We start from the raw sequence: 13,093 nt of genomic DNA on the forward strand, positions 1-13,093 counted from the left end.
ACCCTCATTCATTTTTTCTCTTCATGTTCAGGTTCATATGTTTTATTTCCCCTTCCCTCCAGAAAACACTCCCAGCTTTCTATATAGCTAGCCAATCTGGCCCTCACTGCTAACAGCGACACTGCTTTAAGTCGGGGGCCGTTCTTTGTCTCCCTGGTGGAGAAGAGACTCAGCGCGCTCTTCCCAGCTATCCGGGAATCTGCAGGGAGACAGAGCCAAGAGCTCTTAAGGTGACTCCGCCCAGCTCTGCGCAGCTGTTGCTTCATGCTCGGGCCACCCACCTGCTCTACAGTAGTGCAGGCTTAGCTGGCCACTGAATAACAGGGCCAGGTAGGATTTTTTTCCTTCGTACTTCAATTGGCTATCTGAGCGTGGAGGGTTTTTTTTCCCGTCTATCATGCACTCCTTGTGTGGGCTGTGGTAATTGGCTTGGTGGTGGTGCTGTAAATAGGTTCTCCCTGGCAGGATAAGGTTTGGAAAAATGAGCATGCTGGTGTGTATCCTTGGCACGTCCCCATTAGGGGGAATCAGGGTCTGTTAGGATTGCTGGTATTGTTTGACAGCTGCCAGTTGAGAGGGCAGACTGCCACATGCAACGCCTTGTACAAGTATAGCCTGTCATGTTAGATGGCAGGGGGGTGCTATAGGCTTGGTGGAGGTTACGTATGCCACCAGCAGGGCCCCAGGGCAGAAGGGCTCACACAGACAGGTCAATGCAGAGATCTCGGGTGACCCCAGGGCTTGACCTGTACCACTAGTTAGGCCCTTGCTGCTTTATATTAATGCTATGTTGTTGCCAAAATAAAGTTGGCCCTTAGTTCCCAACATATGTATCTGCCTCTTCATTCTGTCTGGAGGGGGGCAATCCCTTTTGTACAGGTTTTCCCCTATAGCCAAGAGCTCATAGCCAGGAAGGCTTATACAAAGGTTCTGAATTTTTTATTGTGTACAATTGCTTTGCTGTCTCATTTTGTTCTTCTTGCCATTCCGTTTTCCATACTGCATTTTGGGTATTAAGACTTTCCTTATATAAGAGCTATTTTCTCCCTTGTTCTTTTCGGAGTGCTGCCCTGAACTGGAAATCTGGTATACATAGGGAGAAGTTCCCCGAATTAATTGATCAGATGCTATGTGTGGGGACTTACATGGATACTTTGTTTGTCATAGCCCCTATTTGGGTAATACCACATTCTTCCAACTGTGTTGTGTCAATGACAACGGATACTTTGACTACATCTAAGTGATTTTGCATATAATATCATTATGGAACAATGGCATGTGGACCTTGGTAACCTTAAGTATCTACTTACGCATGATGTTTGTAGCATATAAGGATTAGGTGCTCCTTTCCTAATGTTGCCAGCCTCCAGGGCCCTTTTCACACTGCTTACCTTGACTCACGATGTCGCGCAAATCTCGAGCGAGAAAACGCGATCTTCCGCATTTTTAGCTCGATGTTCCACACCGTTGTGAGTCAAGGTAAGCAGTGTGAAAAGGGCCCAGGTCTCTAGGAAAACCATATAATAAAAATGAATTGATAGAATAATTTTATAGGATAATGCTGCCATAACTATTGTATCTACTTATTTGGATTTATTTATATGTATATAACATTTCAATTCTTTAATGCATATTGGTACCACATTTTAAATTGTATATTGGTTTTATTTTTTTTAATCATATTTTAGGGTAATGTAATTTCTTGTTTCTGTGTTATGCTGGTCTTTGACTGTAATCAATAGATTGATCATCTGGCATCTCCTGGGAACTAGGATTTTTTTTCAAAAATGGTATGTAAGGTAGACTTCAATCTGATCTAGCAAAGCATATCTGATGTTCTAAGATAAGAACCTGTCCAAGGTCACTAAACTCAAGCCAGCTTTTCCTTATTGTGAAGGTGGTAGTGGATGCATTCATGCACTGGAAATTTAAACACATCAGTGAACAGCAAGAAAGAAAAAATGAAACTAAACTCAGCAGTCACTTTAAAAACACTTATTGCTACTGTTTCATAATAATTTAAAAGGCATTAAGGAAACATATACACTCTATCCTTGCACTCTTCAACTGCTTCAGTGGAAAACTTTGTTTTGCAAACTAAGGTACTATTGACTAGAGTTCTTGACCCCTCTCCCACACACACAAAAAATCAGACTAAAATTCTCTAGAACTTGCCAAATAAAGAAGGAAGAACCATGAAAATATCCTGAGATGCACAGTGCAGAGTGACAGATTGGATGGTATGATTTTGCAAGAAAGATTTCACAATCAGGGAGGGATCAAGATTCTGAAGTGAGCTATAAAAGTGGGGACCATATTTGGATCACCACTGCACCTTCTTGATCCACTATTGTTTTCTCATTCTTCATTGACAAAGGTAAGTCCTTGCTGCGTTATCTTTGGTTCAGCACTTGAGCCAGATAAGATTATCTACTGATGTGGACTTTTGTTCCTTGGGAAACTTTTGCATGCTGTAGCAACGGGAGCACAGAGACAGGAATTCCTTCTTAGAGATTTTCAGGTGGGTAGTCATATTGGTCTGCAAGCAGTAGAAGACCAAGATTCAAGTCCAATAGCACCTTAAAGGCTAACAAGATTTCCAGGGCATGAGCATTCAAGACTCAAGAGTTCTTTGGATCCAAAAGTTTATACTTTAGAAATCTAGTTGGTCTTTAAGATGGTCTTTAAGTTGGTCTTTAAGACAGCCTTTACCTCAGATGGCTGAAGGTGAAATGATGGGGTACATGTGACCTCACAATTCCCACTACCATCTCTGGTAATTGTGTTGTTTACTGTAGTGCAGGGGAAAAAACAAACTTGTCAGACCTATTAAATCAAAGACCATCAGTGGGACATCAGAAATGAGTGTAGAAGATACTATACTCCTGTAATTCCATTTTTCTGCACTCTTACAAATGATTAACCAGCACATGTTTCTTGGGAAAAAAATGAGGAAAATATATATTTCACATGGTCGAGTTGAGATGGACGTCTTCACCTTTCCTCCCTAAGGGCCAAGCTACACATGACGAAAGACACTTGCCTGGCAAGTGGATTGAGTGGAGGGCAAGTGAACATGGAGAAATACACTTGCTGTTCAAGTGTCATTCGTCACTTGTAGCTTGGCCCTAAGTAAACTAGTTATTGTTTTTATTGACCAGAAGCAGACTCAAGATGCCTCTGACTGAAATGGAACAATGCATTCAGACCATCCTGAAACATTTCCATGAATCCGCAGCCCAAGAGGGCAGCTATGATACTCTCAACAAAGCTGAGCTGAAGCAGTTTATCACTAAGAACTTCCCAACTTACATGAAGGTGAGAGACACATTCTTTGGCTATTAGTTTTGTTTGAGTCGGAATACAGAGGAGAAAATACAATAATGAACAAAAGGGAGGTTTTACTATAACTGGGACACTAACAGCGCAATCCTAAGTAGAGATACCACCTTCAAGTCCTCTGAATTCAATGAGTTTAGAAGAATATAACTGGTTAGGATGGCACAGTCAGTTGCTGTGGATGACACTTTCAAGATGGAGTTATCGGAAGTATCAATCATATTTTTTTTTAAAAAAGGTAAAGGTAGTCCCCTGTGCAAGCACCGAGTCATTACTGACCCATGTGGAGGGGCGTCACATCATGACGTTTTCTTGGCAGACTTTTTATGGGGTGGTTTGCCATCATATAAAAAGCAGTAAATCTCGTAATATCAGTGCTACCAGTGTGTGTGTGTTTGTATGTTCTTCTTGTATTTATATATACTTTATATATACATTTGAAACATTGTTTTAATGTTGTTGTTTGTTGTTGTTGTTATTATTAATGTCATTTATAGTCCACCTTTCTCATTCTAAACAAGACATCTTACATGGGGATGCTCAAGTGAAAGCTCTTACACTTCTCCCATTGTGGAGACACATGCACAGCTAGGGAGACACTTGAATATAAGACCACACAGAAAGTCAGGGCCAAGCTACACATGACGAATGACACTTGAACAGCAAGTGGATTGAGTGGAGGGCAAGTGAACAGGGAGAAATACACTTGCTGTTCAAGTGTCATTCGTCATGTGTAGCTTGGCCTTAAGTCACTTGAGTGTTCCCATGTAAGTTGTCTTGTGTAGAGAGACTCTGAGAGTCAAGGCGTATTTCATAGTGTGAAATTAGCCCAGTCAATATCAAGGACATTTCAATAAACAATGCCATAGGATAAATAAATGCTAGTTTACAAAATCAAAAAGAGTCCAGTAGCACCTTTAAGACTAACCAATTTTATTGTAGCATAAGCTTTCGAGAATCACGTTCTCTTCGTCAGATGCATGGAGGGCAGAAGGAAACTGGTCAAATATAGAGGAGGAGAGGGGGGAAAGGGGGGAAGGAGGAGAGGGGGGATGTAAACAACTCCTTTGATATGGAGATGCAGACAGCTCCTTTTGGTGTGGGGATCAGTTTGCTTGTGTAAAGATTCAAAGGAGTTTGCCGTGTTAGTCTGTAGTAGCAAAATCAAAAAGAGTTCAGCAGCACTGCAGCACAAGAACTCTTTTTGATTTTGCTACTACAGACTAACACGGCTAACTCCTCTGGATCTAGTTTACAAAGACATCACATTAGTAAAAATCCAATACAGAGTTGAAGAAATGCTGAAACAAAGCATAAGCAATTTTAGGACTGACATTCGACAACACAGAACTACCCAGTAGGGTCATACTTAAAGCAACAGGTAGTATAATGGAGAATATACTTAAAGCAACAGATAGGATATAAGGCAAAATAATAATGAAGTCTGATGTTTGCCACCTTGGGGTTAGAAAGGTAGCATATAAAGGTATGCAATAAATATAAATGTGGCAACATCAGAGGTACAACTTTGGCCTCTATGCCCTGTTTGTTGGCTATCCAGGGAAAGCTGTTGGCCCCTGTGTAAAACAGGATTCTGGACTAGACAGGCCACTGGTCTGATCCAGCAATTATGTTCTTATCTTGGGGTGCTCATATGGTTTGTATTTTATACATCTTCTGCTCATATTTTAGAGTTGTTGCAATCTGTCCTACTGTATTTCTATCTCTGCAAATGCATATCAAAATGCACACTGGGAGGGATTGGGGAGCAACCCTGTTTCCATCTCTGGAGGGAATCTAATGGGATTGGGGTATCTGAGCACACTCTATAACTATCCTTTGTTTCTATCCCTCTCTTCCACAGAAATTAAAGGACCCTAAAATACTTGATAATGTATTTGAACAGCTGGACACGGACCAAAATCAGGAGATCAGCTTTGGAGAAATCATGCAGTTCATCACAATTGTGGCAATCTTGAGCCACGATCGCATCCACGGGGGTACCCCCGAGTCTTCTGCTTAGTAAGGCACTATACCTTGCAAACCTACCCAGTGCAAACCCAACAAAGGGAACCCCCTTGACTTCCTTGTTCGAGGCTGTCACTGAAAGAGAATAAAGATTGGATCTAACGTTCTTCATGTGGTGGTCTTCTTTCTTTATCAGTGATTTGTTCTGTGCCTGGTTCCTGGCTAAATTTTGTTTTAACAAACCCATCCTCTTTTAGAGATTCAGAGGGGGCTCCCAATGAAAGGTTGAAAGATACAGTGACACCATTTTAAAGTGAGGTATAATCCTGAGGGGGAGGGGCAATGTTACTAATTTATTAAAGGATGCCACTTTCCTTTGTTATCAAGGTGAAGCAGGTGGTGAGATCTGGTGGATCCCCTTGGCCCAAGGCTCATTGAGGAAATCTAAGGAATCAGGGCCCTGACCTGGATAGATTAGGCAAGCCTTTCATTAGATTTCAGAAACTAAGCAGGGTTGGCCTTGGTTAATAATTGAATGAGAGACCTCCAAAAAAGGCCAAGATTGCTATATAGTGGCAGGCAATGACAACCACCTCTATTAGTCTCTTGCCTTGAAAATCCCAGCAAGGTCACCATAAGTCAGCTAGGACTTAACAACACTTTCCACCATAAATGAATCTGGATAAAAACATCTTTTTTTTCTTCCCCCTTTCCTACTTAGAGTTATTTTTAACTTCAATTGAATAAATCATACAGTGTGCTTGTATAAAAGCTTTCAGAAAAGGGAGGTACTTGGGATTTATTTTATCCTGCTTGTGCAAGACATCTCAGAGGGAAACATTGGGGTGTTGACTGTTAAATTTGTACCATTCACTCCTCACTGGAGAAACAGATTCACCCTTATCTCCACCCACAATTGTGTAGTACTATTAAAATACTAACATGAAGTCTGAAATATGTTCTAGAATTTAATAGCATCAAGAACAGTCAAGAACAAGAACAATGGAACTTAATAACATCAAGAACTATAGTATTGGAAACCACTATAAACATTCTGATAAAAAAGTAAGGAATGCTGAAAATGGGATGGCAGATAAAGGAAGATAGGCTGGTGGGTGGGGAGGAAAGAAGGAAGCCAGAAAATGGGAAAGGATATCAGGGGCTTTTAGGGAAGGGAAAGACGAAATAGTGGGCGAGGGATAAATGAGATAAATGTACTATTCATATAGTACTGCCAGTTTTTCAAAATATTTAATTAATTTAATTTAATTTAATTTAATTTAATTTAATTTAGTTTAGTTTAGTTTAATTTAATTTATAGTCCACCCTCCCCACACCAGGGGGCTCAGGGTGGATCACAACAAGACATAAAAACACATTACACAATTAACCATTATTACCATTAAAAAACATAAAATAGTACATACCATCATTTAAAAAATACTACATCTATATAAAAACAAGAAACATAGCAGCACATAATTTAAACGCACACCTTTCACCATCTATAAGCATTTTTACCAGGAGAATATGTGAGCGATGGAAGGAGAGATTGGATGGGAGGGCATATAGTTTAACCCCCCCCAACTAGATTGTGGGCACTGCCTCGCATCAACCACATGCCTGGCAGAACAGCTCCATCTTACAGGCCCAGCAAAATGCTAACAAGTCCTGCCGGGTCCTGGTCTCATAAGACAGAGCGTTCCACCAGGCTGGAGCCAGGGTCGAAAAAGCCGTGGCCCTGGTCAATGCCAGGCGGGCCTCCCTAGGGCCAGGGATCTTCAATAGATGTTTATTACTTGAGCGAAGAGTCCTCTGGGGCTCATATGGGGAGAGGCGGTCCTGCAGATATGACGGTCCCAGTCCACATAGGGCTTTATAGGTTAGTACCAAAACCTTGAACCTGATTCGGTACTCCACCAGTAACCAATGCAGCTGGCGCAATACCGGTGTTATGTGCCCCCATATCGGTGTTCCAGTGATAACCCGTGCCACTGCATTCTGTTCTAGCTGTAACTGCCATATAAGGTTCAGGGGAAGCCCAGCGTAGAGTCCTTTACAGTAGTCCAACCTAGAGGTGACCATTGCTTGGACCGCTATAGTCAAGTTGCGGGATGATAGATAGGGGGCAAGATGCCTGGCTTGTTGAAGATAGTAAAAAGTAGACCTGGCAACTGCAGTAATCTGATCATCCATTGTCAGGGAGGAATTAAGAATCACCCCCAGGCTCCTAAATCTCTGAGCCAGTGTAAGCACTGCCCTATCGAGTATAGGGAGCCGGGGTCCCAAATCCATACTTCCAGATAAGATCCAGATAATGTACCTTATCTCAGTAGTCTTGACAACAGCCCTGTAAATAATGGCAATATGGGACATAGGATTGCCAGCCCCAGTTGGGAAATTCCTGGAGACTTGGAGGTGAAGCCCGAGGAAGCTGGGGTTTGGGGAGGGGAGAGACCTCAGTGGGGTACAGAATCATAGAATCATAGAGTTGGAAGGTACCTCCAGGGTCATCTAGTCCAACTCCCTGCACAATGCAGGAAATTCACAACTACCATCCCCCACACACACAGAGTGACCCCTCCTCCGTGACCAGAAGATGGCAAAACACCATCAGGATCCCTAGCCAAACTGGCCTGGGGAAAATTGTGCCAAACACTCAACCATCCACTGCAGCAATTTCCTCCTGGAAATTTTGGGAGCGCATTGAAATCAGAGAATATTCTTGATACACACATGCACACATAGACCACTGATGTAGTTACAGGCTCACTTTAAGGTACTGTTTTTTTTTCTTCTTCTTCTTTAGAGCCCTTCATGCTTTAAGACTCACAGTTCTGAAGGACCATCCCCCCCTCATGTTAGCATATGTGCTTACTTGGTTCTTCCCACCAGCACTCTCAGTGCTATTCTAGAGTTCAGGGTCAGAAGATCACCTTGGTGTACATGGTTGCCAGTTTTATATGATAGCAAAGAGTCCAGTTGCACCTTGAAGACTAAACAACTTTACTGTATGCTACAGTAAAGTTGGTTAGTCTTTAAGGTGCAACTGGACTCTTTACTATTTTGCTACTACAGAGACTAACATGGCTAACTCCTCTGGATCTAGTTTTATATGCATAGAGGAATGTGCATGTTTTCCACCTTTGGTAGGTATGATCAGAAACCCAGCACTTTGAAGGTATGCATTCACATGTACTGAAGTGGAAAATATAAACATTGCCCCAGTCACACAAAAATGGTGACTGCACATATCAGAAAGGCAGTGCACTCTTTGACTTTACAAGCTTCAGATCATTATTACTGAATATGGCTGGAGGTTCTTGGTAAATCTTATGTTGAAAAGAAAAGGGAATGACATAGAACCACTAGCAACAAAGTACGTGGGGGGGGGGAATGGGCTGTAGAAAGGGGAGGGTGGACAGGCAGGCATTTGTTCCTCCTCCATCACTGATTCCAGCGAGTGAAAGAGGGGAGTGGGCATTGTCATCTGCTCCACACCTGATCTGCCCAATCTCAGCCATGTGAAGGAGTGGTGGGCTTTGCTACCTGCTCCATGCATGATATATGGTAGATAAAGTGGGGCATTGACTTCTGTTCTGCACCTGACTACGGTTGGGTTAAGGGGGGCAGGCATTGCCGCCTGCTCCAAGCCTGATCCCAACTGGGTGAAGGGAGGAACATGCACTGCGGGCTTTACTACCTGCTCTGCTCCTGATCCCAGCTGGGTGAAGGGGGTGTAGGCATTGCCACCTGCTCTGTTCCTGATTCTACAAGAAGTATAGTCCAGGGATATACAATCAACAGCAGTCAATGTGCAATTATGAAAGATACCTTTTAAGTAGTGCAAAGTGCATGGATAATAAATACAATGAAATACACAAAATATACACAAAGTCTATCTGTCCACTTGTAGAAAAATTAACACTCTGCAATGAGAGTTCCAACTGGTGAGAACGGAGTTCCGGAAGATGATGCTTCAGATCATAAGATTTCCTATGGTACAAGTGAGTAACCAACAGTCCAAACAGGGAATGAAGTTGGACGTGCCAATAGGCATATATCTGATGGGCTTATGAGTGCAAATTTCCAGTTCCCGTTTCGTGGTTTCACTTCTTCCTGGGCATATTTATAATATAGGGGTGTGCAAAGGCACCCTGATTCGTTTTTTCCGAATCTGCTAAACCCAAATCGAGAGGCCGATTTGGGTTTAGCAGAAACCCGAATCGCCCAACCAGGTCCCCCTATCCTCTCCTAAAAAAAGCCATAGCTTTAGGTTGCTGCTGCTCATCTTCATTCATTTTTCCTATGGGGAAAAAATGAAGAGGAAGGCTTCCTTTGCCAGGGGTGGCATTTTGCATGCAAAATGCCCCCCTGCCCTCAGGGGCCCTTCTCCCACCTTTCCTCCCACCCCCCACCTCCCACCCCCCACTTAACAAGAGCTTTCAAAAAAACCTCATTTCATGAACTTCTTAAATTCACACATCAGCAGGGCACAAATGGGCATTAAAACAGCAATGCTTGCAGCGAGTCACACCACACAAACATAACACACAACCAACTCAATTAATATTAGACAATCAGTAAAACTTGAAACCAGCATTTCAAGATGTGTGTTGAAAAGGGGGGGGAATGGGTCAAAAACACTTTCTGTCTTGGACAGATGTAGGCAACATGGCAGCAGGGCACAACCACAGGCAGGACAGCATTGACTTAGACTCTGAGTCGGAAAATAACACAACTATCATGAAATAAAATACTAATTTGCTCATCCCCTCGACACCTCCTCCATTACAACAAAACACAACACAAAAAGACTTCTTCTCTTTCACAATTTCTCTATTTCCAGGCGCGTGAGCCCATCTGTCAACCACCTCTCCATCACCAAACTTAATTGGGGGGAAACCACTACAACAAGTTCCAGCAGAACCAATATCATTTCCTTGGGCTATGCTTTTGGTTCAGCAACACAAAGCTGGAGCTGGCACTGCCAAGGCACAGAACACTGGTATTTGTGGGGCGGTGTTGCAGAGTCCCCCCCCCCCAGCCTCAGCATGTAACTGGAAACATCTGCGAGACATCATTGGCTGGTGCCCATCCCCAACTCTCCCCGCTCCCCCCCCCAAGCAAACCAAACAGCAACATTATATATATATATATTTGGTTTTTCTTTTTTTCTTTTTTTTAAAAAAAAACACATTTGAACTCTTAACAAACATTTCAACTTTGGGGGGGTTCATTTTTTTAAAGAAAAATACAACTCTCAACAAACATTTCAACTTTTTTTCTTTTTTTTTCTTTTTGTGAAAAACTACAACACTGAAAAACATTTTAAACATTCCTAACAGTTTCCCATTCCCTAATCCCCACCTAAGCAATCCCTATCTAACCTATTTCTCCCTCCAGTGGCAATCCGTGTTTCTGGGGCATTATTTTTCAGAAAAAATTTGGTCCCACAGGGTCTGTCTCAGTGCTGGGAGATGTTTTGAATTCCCTTGGGGGGGGGGCTTTCAAATTGCTGGGTGGATTCCCTTTGCCACTGGTTCCTAACCACCCTCCCTCTGCTGGCCGGTTTGAACTGCGTCTACAGGGTTTTATGTAGGGGAGAGCGCGATTCCAAAGGACTGGACTTGCAGAGGATGCAGGCCACAAGTTGAGCTCACCTCAGTCACTCTGGAAGTCCAGTCCTGAGAAATCGAAGAGGCGAGAGTTGACCTTCAGGAAGGTCAACTGCTCGACTCTCCATGGGAGAAGGCGAGTGCGATGTGGGCCGACAATGTCGCCCGCATGTGAAAAGACGCGCTCGCTCTCCACACTCGTCGGAGGGCATGAGAGCAGCCGCTGCGCCTCGAGGGAGAGGTCCGGCCAGACCGACTCCTTCCTGGCCCAGTAGCTGAGCGGATCGGTGGAGAGCGACTCGCAGGGCTCCGTGAGGTAGTCCCTGACCATTGCCTCTGCCGGATCCTCTCTCACGGTCCTCACAACCCCAGAGGGGACGAGGGCCCACCGGAGCAGCTCCATCTCCATCGGTACTCCGGTGGTGGCCGCGGGGGGGGGGCTGCGCAGAGGGGGCGTCAGAGGGACCCGCATGGCAGGGCCCCTCTTGCGTCCCCCCTGTCGACAGGCATCCCCTCTTGGCCTGCCTGCGCCTCACCCAAGAGCAGAGCCCGTCTCTGGCTTGGGTGAGGTTCCCGTCCCGCTCGGCGAAAGTGCCCTTTATGCGCGGGTCACACATGGTCGCCAACATGTATGACTCTTCCTTAGTGAGAGGAGTTAGCCTGGCAGCTATGCCCTGCTGCAGCCTTCTCACTAATGCGCACACCGCTGGAACAAGGTCAGCACGGGGCGCGACCTGGTCTGCAAGGGTGGCCAGATTCCTCTGGAGCATGTGCACCAGGGGAATGACCAGACCGAGGGTCGCCGTGTCTGACGAGACCGCCACAGTGAAGTCCTTGAAGGGCTTCAGGACCTCCACTGTCTGGGTGACGGTGAGCCAATCTTCCTGGCTGAACTCACCCACCTGACTCGCACCGCGGCTCTCGGAGAGCCATGCGTGGAGTGCGGCCTGCTGCTCCACCAAGCGCTCAAGCATGGCGCAGGTGGAGTTCCAGCGAGTGCTAATGTCAGTGATCAGAGCGTGCTCTGGCACACCTGTCCTGACCTGTGTCTGGTGCAGTTCGTGCGTGGCCTTCACGCTGCGCAAGAAGTGACCCGTGAGCCTCCGACATTTCTGGATCAGTATCTGGAGTTCACGAGTCCAGGTATCAAGGGGTTCCTTCGAGGAGCCCAACCCCAGCGCATCTCTCACCACTAGGTGAAGCTTGTGAGCCGCACAGTAGACGCACTCTCGGCTCACTAGACACGCTGCCGCCCTCATGTTCTTGCCACCGTCCGTCACCATGCATCCCACGGTGGCGGGTCCCTGGCCTACCCACTCTTCCAACTGTCTCCTTAAGGTGGCAGCCATGTTCTCCACCGTGTGGGACACATCGATCACCTCGGCATGAAGCAAGGCCTTGCAGTAGCCGGCCCGGCGGTCTCCCATCCGTCTCTGGCTAGCTGTGCTAGGCACCTCCCCCCAGTCCCCACCCACAACCACTTCAGGTTCCCACCAGTGAGCAGTAAGCGAGAGGTACGCTTGCTGCACACTTGGGCAGGTCCAGATGTTGGATGTGAAGTGCACAGTTCTCCCGGCAACCCGGGACAGCTGTGCCTTCACATGGTCCCTGGCAGCCCTGTAAAACGAGGGCACCACCGATCTGCTCAACATCGTGCGAGCAGGGACGGCGTACCAGGGAAAGAAATCGTGGAGCAGCCCTGAGAAGCCGAAGTCTTCTACTATGGAAAACGGTCTCCCATTCTCCGCTACCATGTTGACGATGTGGCGCGTGATGTGCCGGCTCGCCCTCCGGATCCCCTCTCGGGGCACACTAGGGCCCTGCATACCAAGCATCTCCGGGAGAGAAGCTTGGCGTCCCTTCCCTACAGGAACCTTTGGGGGGAGAGCACCATAGGAGCCTGCCTCCTTCTGGCTAGCTGGCGGCCATGTGGCGCCACTTGAACTCTCCTCCCGAAGAAGCACCGCCTGGTGGTGCCTCCTCATGTGGTTCCTCATCCCAGATGTGTTGAGATGCCCAGCATCTCTGCCACGGCTGACGCGCATCTTACAATGCCGGCACTGGGCTGCTCGGGGATCCTCCGTTGTCTGGAAGTGCTTCCAGATTTCAGAGCAACTGGACGGCCCACGCTTCCCAGGAGAAGTGCTTTCGGGCCTGCCCTGAGGCAC

General features: G+C 45.7%; 1 protein-coding gene across 1 annotated transcript; it reads left to right on the forward strand.

Moving 5' to 3' along the window:
- Positions 1-2,329: 2,329 nt before the first annotated feature.
- LOC129343390 (protein S100-A12-like) lies at positions 2,330-5,473 on the forward strand. The gene is made up of 3 exons (XM_054999576.1): positions 2,330-2,377; positions 3,162-3,318; positions 5,204-5,473. Exons 2-3 carry the CDS (start codon positions 3,175-3,177, stop codon positions 5,360-5,362), a joined length of 303 nt encoding a protein of 100 aa, XP_054855551.1. The 5' UTR covers positions 2,330-2,377; positions 3,162-3,174; the 3' UTR covers positions 5,363-5,473.
- The last annotated feature ends 7,620 nt before the right edge of the window (positions 5,474-13,093 follow it).

Source organism: Eublepharis macularius, chromosome 1 (assembly GCF_028583425.1).
Source record: "Eublepharis macularius isolate TG4126 chromosome 1, MPM_Emac_v1.0, whole genome shotgun sequence".
Taxonomy (NCBI): domain Eukaryota; kingdom Metazoa; phylum Chordata; class Lepidosauria; order Squamata; family Eublepharidae; genus Eublepharis; species Eublepharis macularius.

Coding starts and splice junctions, on each gene's coding strand:
- LOC129343390 (XM_054999576.1), top strand. CDS start 3,175: ATGCCTCTGACTGAAATGGAACAATGCATTCAGACCATCCTGAAACAT. Junction 3,319..5,203: donor ACTTCCCAACTTACATGAAG/GTGAGAGACACA, acceptor TCTCTTCCACAG/AAATTAAAGGACCCTAAAAT.